Source organism: Anguilla rostrata, chromosome 3, assembly GCF_018555375.3.
Source record: "Anguilla rostrata isolate EN2019 chromosome 3, ASM1855537v3, whole genome shotgun sequence".
Taxonomy (NCBI): Eukaryota; Metazoa; Chordata; class Actinopteri; order Anguilliformes; family Anguillidae; genus Anguilla; species Anguilla rostrata.
The window spans coordinates 60073641-60084446 of NC_057935.1; the positions used below are offsets into that span (position 1 = coordinate 60073641).

Consider the following 10806-nt stretch of genomic DNA (forward strand, 5'->3'; position numbering starts at 1 on the left):
GTATTGGCCTTTGTGGTCTTTGTATAATTCTGAAAATTCTGATCTTGAAATGCCTTCTGATATATCTAAGAAAGGATGCCCACTGTGAGTGGCAATGTCCTTAAGCTGACCCGGATCCCCTTTACTTCCACCATGTCTACTGAAGAGATTGAGTTCTCCCTCAGGTTCATGACTAGTAGGTAAAATGTTAACCCCACTACTTTGTGTAGTGCTGTGCTCAGATGGTGTACTTTAAATTTGCAGATGACTGGCATGCTGAGAGCCTCCAATTTGTACATCCTGGGAGATATCATTATCATTGAATCCTCTGCCATCCTGATAAACTTTGTGCTTGTGGACAGCTGTGTGGCTACCTTAGTGCCTGACATCACCATAGTCCCTAGATATGCCTTCATTGACAATCACGGGTTAGTGGCTTCTCTCTCTCCCATCCCCCTCTTTTGGAGATCTCCTTATAGCCTCAGTATTCTGGTCATACTATTCTGGCCTTGACTTCTTTGCAGGTGCCTTAATGATTCTAGGATAACAGGATCAAAATGCTGCTTCCTGAATGAAGCCCAGGATCACAAGCTTCTGCTGCAGCTAGAATCCTTCAGATTCCACAAAGAAAAGAGCTCAGTGTGTCAATTCTAGGGCTTTCACATAATCACTGCTGTCATAACTGCTGTTTTGTTGACCATCTCTTCATTAAACAAATAATCCCTTCCATAGATCAACATTATTTGTCACCTGAAGGCAACCGCAGCCTCTCAGAATATGGACTCTGTCCAGTAAATCTGTTTCACAGAGGGTAAAAGGTGATTTGGGGTGCGGCAGAAGAGAAGTGCGATCTGGGGGATTGCACTTCCTGTTCTTTCTGTAGGTGGAAGTCTGTGGATGGGGGTTGAATCCAGTTGTGACGGGAAGATGAGTGGCCCAGCCACCTGGGAACAGGGTAAGACTGGCACACTAGCTTGCAGTGCCAAATGTTTTCTATAGCTGTAATGGGGTCTAATCAAATCCATGCGATGGCAGCAGAAGAATGGGAGGGTGACTCTTTAGTTGTAGTCTTTGCCCAGAGGGACAACTCTATGATGGAGACGGTGATGAAGTGTCCAGAAAATGCAACACTCTAACCATTCAGGTAATCAAAGAACCAATTTGAAAACATTAATCCTCACTTGTACCAATTTCTTCCTTCTCATTCTTGCCTCAACCACTTAGGTTGTATGGATAGTATGTGTGGAGGACACTGTGGGATTGGCCTGCACTGCTGTTGTACTGTACAGAAGACGAAGCGGATGCATATATTGACACGCTACTGGCAAGGCTAATAAAACATGCATGAATCAAGCTCTACTTCATTCCTTGAACCCCACTGCGTGTCACTGAAAATGTTAATTTCATTTAGTCGATACTAGTTTGCTGGGTCTCATGTTTGACATGAGGATTGTAGAAGTATAAACAAACCTCTAACATGATAAAAATGTAAAGTGTTCACACAGATTCATCTTAAAAGTGACTTGGATTTGAAATGAGAGGGCGTCACGTGTACTTAAATCCATTAGCTAAGGATAGTTGGGCATCTCACCAGATGCTTGTACTCACTTAGAACACACACAGCACCCACTTCTATTCAAGATAGTTTTAAAACCAAACATTCTGTACTTCAAGCTTAAATCTTGCACCAAAATGGCCTAGAGTTGCTTTCAGGGTACAGCAGCATGATCTCACTGTACTGATGGTAAAAATATTTGAATACCATTCTACATTACATTCCCAACCACAAGGCCCTTCCCATGAACTAGAACAGTGCCTTAAAATTTACGAGGTGACACTGGATTTCATGGTATGCATTTTGTAGTTTGTCACAAGGCAAGGGTGTGCCTTTGGCTCTTGTGAAGTAAAAGCTGGCATTTTTTTCTATTTTTGCAACTGCCTACCCCATGCAATGTAATGTGGTTCAGCCTCAGTATTAAAATTGTTTTTGAATGGAAATCCTGCTTGCCCTCCTTTTTTCTGTTCTGGAAGGACATTCCATTCAGAGTAAATATGACTTCAGGTATAACCAGGTGCCAAAAGACATGGCCAGAAAAAACAGCCATGATGACATTCTTTCTTCACAGTTATCTTCATTAAGTTGTTCACATTAGGTTCTCCCACAGAACAAGCCCACATTTTATAAGCCCACAATATAACAGCCAAGTTTTTTATATTGCCACCAAATAAAAAACACTGAATAACTGAACAAAGAAAATCTTTTAATTGTAAGCAGAAATTTAAAACACAAATTGGTATTAACCGGAAACCAATCCCACTGGAAACTCACATATATTCCATAAATATGGCCCATCTGAACCCAAAGATATCAAAACACCTGATATACAGCTGAAATAGCTGAATACAGCTAGCTAATGAAATCCCTTGTACAGATCCATTGAGGTGAAGATTCTGCTGCTTCCCTTTCACAATCCTTTAAATCCAATTGTCTAGAATTTATATTCCATTCATCAAGTTGACATACACAGACACAGGCCTGTACAACAGAAAGCAGGGAGAATGTGTGGCATTCCTTCAAATTCTTCATTCAGTATAATAATTAGGGCTTATGCTATTTTTCCAAGAAAATCCCCATCACTCAGGCATTTTGCTAAACATGATCAGAGGGCCAAGGCTCCCAAGGTACTGCATTTAAATAAGTTGATATTACAGAAATGAAAGCTAAAACCATGGATTATGAAAACAGGATATCACTAGGGTGCTAGAAAGGACAAATAATCATCACCCAAGGATAAATCTCAATATATGCATGCAAATTTGAATCCATTTATGTCACTGGAAACAATCTTGAAGTAAGCCTATTCTTTCTCATTTTCCAGCCTCCACCAGGCATTATGTATCCTATGGTAAAAGCCACTTCAAATGAGGAGTTAAGCATAAATAAATCTGGCAATGAAAGAATTTCAGTGTAACAGAACATTGCACAAGGCCTTTACCTTTACATGCTCTCTCAGTCAAGCTGACAGAAGATGGTTTTTTTTAAAAAACACAGATCAATCATTTTGACGTATCTCTGAAATTCAAATCAAGTTGTCAGAAATGCCATTGTATAAAATCAGCTGTACTCATGGAATTTTGTTTGTTTCTAATTAGTGGTATCCAGTTTGTAAGAACTGTATTCAGTGATAAATCATTAAAGTCTTTGTACTGCATCCATTAGCTTAGTCAAATATTGCATATGATTCCAAGCACAACAGGAAACAGACAAATTTCTCCCATTAAGTTCACAAACAAAAACATACAATAAATCAGTGATGGAAGTATTGTGGAGACCAGTTAGTGGTTGCGGATGCTCATTGATTACAAATGTGGGCTGCGGAAAGAGAATAAATGGAATTGTATGCAAATGCTGTTTGGTACATACGTTGGTTTCAAAGTAACAGAATTACTGGTGTAGTGGTAAAGCATGTATTCTTGAGGCAGCCAGGCTAGACGTGTTCTTGAGGGCTGCATGGTCCCTTGAAATTTTGTTCCCTTCAGGCTTTTAACAGAACTGCAACCCACTCACCTAGGTCTTTCGCACGTATAAGTAAACTTTAAATCAAAATGGTGTCCCCTCTCTACAATCTGCGGCACAAAACGTGCCAGACCTGCAGAACTGAAACTGAGTGCAAGAGGATATTAGGGGAGAAAGAGATTAAATATCCTTGGTCACTTTATTTACATAGCAGGTATTATAGCAGGTATACCTCCCTCTTAAATCTCATTTGGCTCTGGTGGATTTGGGATTTTAGAGAGACTGGTAGCCATCAATTCTCCTCCTTCTGCCAATGAGGTAGGCCACAATGACGATGATAATGAGAATAAGTAGGACGATTCCCACAGCTATAGCCACACGATAGTCCGGCTGGTCAGCAGGGCATGGGTCAGCTGTTTGGAGAGATGACATTGTCAGAGATGCAAAATCTGAGGCGGTGAATACAGCTGGTGCTGCCTAGTGTCAGAATCAGAATCAATTGAATCCTAACACCTACAAATCCCAAACCACATAAATTAGCAAACAAAAAATTTAGCACAAATATTTTAGAACCAATTATTCAAAAACACTTGACACTTTCTGTGTATTGGTTCACAGTTAACATCAGTAGGGTTTAAACAGTAGATTTGGAAAACTTTAACAAACTTTTGTTTTTTTACCTCTACAAATGTTTTCTTGCCAGTTTTGGCAACAAGTTATCATTCTTAAAAACAACATTTTGAAAGAGCATTTCAATGGATGGATACATTACAATGTATTAGGCAGATACATACGGAGGCCAAAGTTGGTGTTGGTGATGTTAAGGGCCTGCATCCTGACTTGGGTCATATCCAAATGGATGCCTTTTCCTAAGTACACCGACTGGTTCCGGCAGGAGTAGGAGTGACCAATCGCTGCAGGGAAGAGCTTCACCGAATTGTTGCTGGCTGCGTACTTGGTTTTAGGATCTGTAAATCAAAACAAAAAAAATATAGTCAACTCTGCTAGTCTACTGACATAAATATATTTATTCACCATGACTATGAAGATATCCTTAATTACAATTAGATCTACTGACCCATTGACTAGTTTCATCATTTTACAATGCTTCATATCTGATATTTTTACAGCGTCTAATACTCAGGAATTGTTCTGTGGGTTTGGGAGGCTGTGCGGTTGGTTTAGGAGGATGTGCAGTTGTGATTGTTGTTGAAGTTGTTGGGGAGACACTATTAGTACCTTGACATGACTGTACACATTGTCTCTGTGTGCACAAAAGCCTACCGAATGTCCCCATAACGCCAAATAAAATTGTACAGTATACAGAAAGCACTGTTCCAGTCATTACCTTAAACACACTACAAGCAACTGTGCAGTTAATTCAACCATTGTGCATGGTTTGAAATATTATTTTGTCATATAGTGGATAGATTTCTCTTTACAAGACCTTGCTAACCTACAATTTACTTACATGCTTACTATTTATTTTATTTTCTTTGACAGGGACAGTGGGTAGCCACTTGGCTGTCCCCGAATTAGCCATCAGACTAAATTTCATTTGTTGTCACTGAATAGGTACCAGTAAAAGAAAGACGGTGTACACAGAATGTCAATGTTAAAAGACAAATGTATCACCATTATTACTAAAAATAATAGAAGAAACAGTACTTACTATATTTCATATTTGATTAATGATCACATGATTGATTTGAATTCAACTGTGATTGAAAACTTTTAAAACTCATATATTTTATTACACTGGTAAGTGTTGCATCCCAATATTTACTGCTTTGATTGAAACTGCTGATCAACCAAGTTCAGTTGTTCTGTGATGGATTACACAATCACCTCTGGTGGGTGTTCTAGTTTTCCTAGGCATATCTGAAAACTGTAAAATGAATTCTTTCATTCGAGGAGGAGCAAGATCATGAGTTCACTCAGGTGTTTGCAAGGTGCACAAAGTTATCAAAAGCTAGGAGATCTTCTTGGTTATATTACAGTAATGATACTTTAATGGTTTGTTGTCTAAAACTTTCAAAGTTTGCTTATATGTACCTGCATGGTCAAAGGGGTAGGTCAGTTCCACAGCAACTGAGCTAACATAGACCAGTTTCTCAGAGACATTCTGAAAGAGATGAGGAATCACAGGATTATTACCAAGTATGTGCGTGGGTGTGTGTGTGTGTGTGTGTGTGTGGTACTGATAGTTGGAACAATAAGTTGACTGTGCATCCCCTCATCTTTGCAAATAACTTGCATCTAAACTAAATTTTCAAACCTTTAGCAGAACACTCAAGTACAATGATGCCCCAACATTCTTAAGAATATGGAGAATTTGTAGACAATGATTCAATGCCCATTATTCATGAACACCTGGACTACCTCAGCTGGCCCATCTTGTCATTTTAAGCTCCAGAGTTTTTTCTCTGCAGTTTATAAAAATAGGCTTTTTGAGTTACAACTTCCCCTTTAATTGCCAGGTTCCTTTTTTAACCTGTTTCAACCTCAGCCTGATCAACAGAACAGGCACCATTATCATGTTGACCTACTAACACCACAGTCTATGTTATTATAGGTATATCATGTCAATATTTTGAGTGTGGTTATTTGTAGTAAGCTAATCTGTTTCTCAATGACATTTTACTTGTACCACATTTACAGCAGTCCACAGCATTTTATATATACAGGAAACAAATCTATTATAGTCTCACACAGTATCCAAATCTTAAGCCAAATACCACATTGATTAGAGGAACAATTGACCATATTTTCCTAAGGAGAATTGTCAAAATCTTTACACACAACCAAGAGGCTGGAGAAGACGCCAGGAATAAAATACATCATGCAAAACCATATATTTAAAATCTCCTAACACTTACCTTCTGAAACTGGAAGACAATAAACCCCTCTTTGAAGGTGAGATTGAACTTCACATCTAACTTGTCGCAGGTCCCAGAAACAGATGTCTTCCCTGGTTGGACAATGTAGGCCCCTTCAGACTGAAACATTCAAGAAAAGAGTTTAACACTAGGTGGTCCTTCTTCATACACCATCTACTCCAATTGTTGAACTTGGGCATCACTTCCAAAGATCATTCAACTGGGCATTCAATTCATCAGATTTACAGTGTCATTCGGCACAATTTGACATAACTCACAATGAAAAAGCTGACAGTATAGCAAAATAAGCTATTAAAGGTTAAAGGCTAAGTGTTTTAGAACCCACCAATTAAAAGTTAATTTTTTTAAATGTTCATCAGCCAACTCTGTTTGTTAGTGTATAATTCATCAGTGGAGTGAAGCTGATTTATTATTCTAAGTACATTTACCGACACAAAATAGATATTCCCTGTGGACTGTATTAAAAGAAACTACAACAACGGTATTAAAAACAACTACAATAACGGTCACCTTGTATTAACAAATACCCAGCCCTCCCTCCTATTAGCCATGGACACAGCCCCCAAATAATAATGCAAGCATTTCTGAAGCTGACCTTGTTTTTGGTGCCATACTCCACTCTGACCTCCAGTGCCATATTGGCCAATGCACACACATCATTGCCACTCTTCAGAGTATAGTTTCCAGCTGTCAGGTTGGTCTTGGGCGTAGGCTGAGGAGCTGGTGTGGTCGTATTGGGATGAGGGGTGGTCGTCTTGGGAAGAGGGGTGGTCGTATTGGGATGAGGGGTGGTCGTATTGGGATGAGGTGTAGTGGTATTGGGATGAGGGGTGGTCGTATTGGGATGTGGTGTGGTCGTATTGGGATGTGGTGTGGTCGTATTGGGATGTGGGGTGGTCGTATTGGGATGTGGTGTGGTCGTATTGGGATGTGGGGTGGTCGTATTGGGATGATGGGTGGTCGCATTGGGATGAGGGGGCGGCGGTGAGGAGGCATCAAATTGCCGAGGAGGAGAAAAAGTGGCAGATGGGTTGAATTCCTTCCCATTATCTTGAGAAACTGCAACAGCTTTAGAAAAATAATAGACAATCATCCTTAGAAAAACACAGCATCTATAACTCCTTCAAAAAAAAAAAAAGGCTGCAGGCAACTGCTGTGAAGACCTGAAAAACCTGTCTGTCAACAAGATGGCACAGCGTCACCCTAACCATGTCACCCTCCAAACTGACATTTATTTCCAAATGAATACTTAAATTATGTTTAAATTGAACTTGTCTGTATGTGTGAATGTATGTGTGTGTACTGATTCAAGTTAAACATTCTTTCTTAGACATAAGATGGCCCTGGGTTCTCTAGTGGATAAATAACCAAAGAACAAAAAATTACAGTATATGACGGTGCACTTTGGAAATGGGAACTAAAGATCAAACATTGAAAAAGGAAGTAGTAAAGCTCTTCAAAATATCAGAAAATAGTGCAAGATGAAAAACAGAGCTTACTTCCAAAAATATCCAAGGCACTCTATATAGTAAGTAATAAAGGAGGAAAGGGAAAAATGACGCCTTTTTAATTGGCATATCCAAAGAAACAATAAAAAAACGCCAATGCATTTTCAATCAACAGGTCTGACCTGTTGGTCAAAATGCGTTGCCTTTTTTTATTGTCCGCTTCAACTCTCTCTCTCTCTCTCTCTCACACACACACACACACACACACATACAGAGAGAACTTTAATTAGGCCAGTGCTAATGGCCCAATTAAACTACCCCAAGCCATTCTGACACACTGCAATTTCCCACTGTGGATCAGGGAATTTATAAGAAGAAGTGCACGACATTCTGGCTAAATAAAATATTCACTGAATGACAGACAATGAATAAATAACACAGGATTATTGCTTTGCAAACCTTACAAAGGCCAGAACAGTAAAATTTAAATAGTTATAAAAAAATTCATAATAACGGCATATAAACTGGGGGACAGTATAATGTCACATACCTGTTGCATAATGGCTTATTAACTGGGGGACAGTACAATGTCATGTGTCTGCTGCAGAATCAGCAGTTTGACATATGACTGTATACAGTGCATGTCAGGTCACATGTTAAGAGCCACAAAGTTCCTGCTTGTTGATGACAATTAATCATGCATCATCAATGTTGAGAATGAGGAACTGAGTCCAAGCATTCAGCTTCACAAAAGTAAGATGGAAAAATTCCAGTGCAAAAGCGAAAAAAAGATTGTCTGATAATTCATAAGTATTTTTAATTCTGTTAGTTAAAATTCTAATACCTTTTACCTTCTTACCTTATACCTTTGCTCAAAAGCTGTCTTCATAATAGACAAATTGCACTTAATGGTTTAAACAAAATGTTAATGAAAAATAGTGTCGCAAATGTACCCAAACTTCCCCATACTTCAGGATAAAGAAATGGGGGCGGCAGGGAATAGCTGTTCACATTTGCATCCTCGCTCAGTACTGATTATAGATTGTTGTTGCTGAAAGAGACCAATGGCTATCGTGGTAAAGGATAGCATTATAAAGCAGCTTTGTCTTGTATTTCTGCAATAAGGCTGACTGTCCAGGTGACTTTGGAAACCGCACAGAAATGACAAAAATGCAACAACTTCTCTCTTGCTTCATATGTGAATGAACTCTACTTAAATGCCAACGCTTAGCATATTGTCAGTGAAAGCTAATGTCTTTTTAGGAGGGGGGTATTAAAAACTGCAACCACCAATTAATAATCTACAACAGGCTACAAAATAGCACGTATACATCATTATGTAATTGTATTATGGATCTACGTAACAAATGTACTCAATTTGGTATAATATAAACCTTTAATAACATAATAACTCAGTGAAACTACGTGAAAGGGTGGCCGACGCTGGAAGCGCCAAGGCTATACCCAATTAAATATCTCTTGGTATGTAAGCCAAAAGAGGATCTCGACACAGTTATAATTACATTAAGTTCCTAAAGTACGAAACATGCGTATAGATACTATAATGATAATAAAAACATACAATGGCATGTCCATTTATGTGGATACATAACAAGAACAAGTTGTTCACACTTCCGTAAATTTTTTACGCACTTGCAAACTGGCGCAAAAAAGACCAGGGTCTGGGTTACACTTAAGAGGAAACTACCACAGCGATAGCAGTTTAAAAAAAAAAAAAAAGTAAGATCAAAGCAGTCAATCTTCGCGCTTAACACTTTGTAACTGGCTAGTTCGGGTTGTTGTTGCAAGATAATTTGTATCAGAAACTTTGTACAGCTTTTCTTCGCCAGAAACTGGAAATCGAAACTAGCAAACACTCCCTCGACACTCCCTTTTAAAGAAGCACATGCCTTATGGGTTTATTGAAGTACATCATTTCATTACCCAAAACCAATAATTCTGTATAAAATATCTTGCAACTTCACGGTTTCATGTGAAAATAAGCCGACATTGCTTAATGGCAACAACAAGTATAAACAGCGACTCTTTCACTGTCGTCTTTAAATCCAGGACCTATTCAATGCGGCTATATTATACCAAGTAAAAGTAAATCTCTCAAAGATAATTATATGTACAAAACAATACGTTTTGCGTGCGACTAGAAGAAAAAATGAGCAAGGCAAGCGAAACGGACAATACACCTCTGATTTGATGCGACTGAAAAAACGCCACTTGCCACTATGGGAACAATAGGCACCTGCAATTAGATTCCATTGTACCGAATTGTAGGATAGACAGTTGATTCGCAGAAACACACAAATATACTTTAGTATTAGTTTGAACCGTAAAACGCCAACAACAGCCATCCGATCCTAATATTCTGAAACTGAAGGCACACGTGGCGTACTTAATTATAGTTAAATAAAAGCCGATTCATAAAATGAAATGCATTAAATAGCATACCCATAGTTATGGCGCAAGCCATAAACAACATAAATCCGTTTTTCATTGTGATTTTGGTTGTTTGAGTTCTTCGAAAACTGCGCGACTCTTCCCCTCTCCGTCAAGCAGACAAGTGACTTGAGCGCAAGGTATCTGCTTTTTTTTGGCAGCTGCGTCCACGTTTAAACACAGTAAAGCGAAACTTAACGCACAAGGAAGTTGAACTCGAGCACGAACAGAATTGCTCAAACGCCCCGCTTATATCAAAACCGACGTGAACATGTTTTAGAAAATCTGTAGTGGAACAAAAATTACTAAAGTGTGTTTTTAAAAGCATTACATTTGAATCGAGCAAGTGTAAGCGTTTTACTATTGATAATCTAATCAATAGTAGACTTCAAACTGCAGACTTCAAATGTCAGGTGCTGTATTTAAGAATATTTTTACATTTGGATTTTTAAACTTTTTTCAAATGAGTCAGGTTATATTCATGTTATTAAAATTAACTAGACCACAAACA

At 38.6% G+C, this 10806-nt stretch overlaps 1 protein-coding gene across 1 annotated transcript; it reads right to left on the bottom strand.

The window, feature by feature from the left end:
* Nucleotides 1-2219: 2219 nt before the first annotated feature.
* On the bottom strand, nt 2220-10488 carry cd68 (CD68 molecule). Its single transcript, XM_064328921.1, has 6 exons — nt 10308-10488; nt 6992-7464; nt 6376-6495; nt 5552-5621; nt 4291-4464; nt 2220-3909 (listed from the first exon to the last, which is right to left on the bottom strand). Exons 1-6 carry the CDS (start codon nt 10351-10353, stop codon nt 3770-3772), a joined length of 1023 nt encoding a protein of 340 aa, XP_064184991.1. The 5' UTR covers nt 10354-10488; the 3' UTR covers nt 2220-3769.
* Between the last annotated feature and the right edge of the window lie 318 nt (nt 10489-10806).

Coding starts and splice junctions, on each gene's coding strand:
- cd68 (XM_064328921.1), bottom strand. CDS start 10,353: ATGAAAAACGGATTTATGTTGTTTATGGCTTGCGCCATAACTATGG. Junction 7,465..10,307: donor GGCTTGCGCCATAACTATGG/GTATGCTATTTA, acceptor ATTTTTCTAAAG/CTGTTGCAGTTTCTCAAGAT. Junction 3,910..4,290: donor CAACACCAACTTTGGCCTCC/GTATGTATCTGC, acceptor CTCTCCAAACAG/CTGACCCATGCCCTGCTGAC.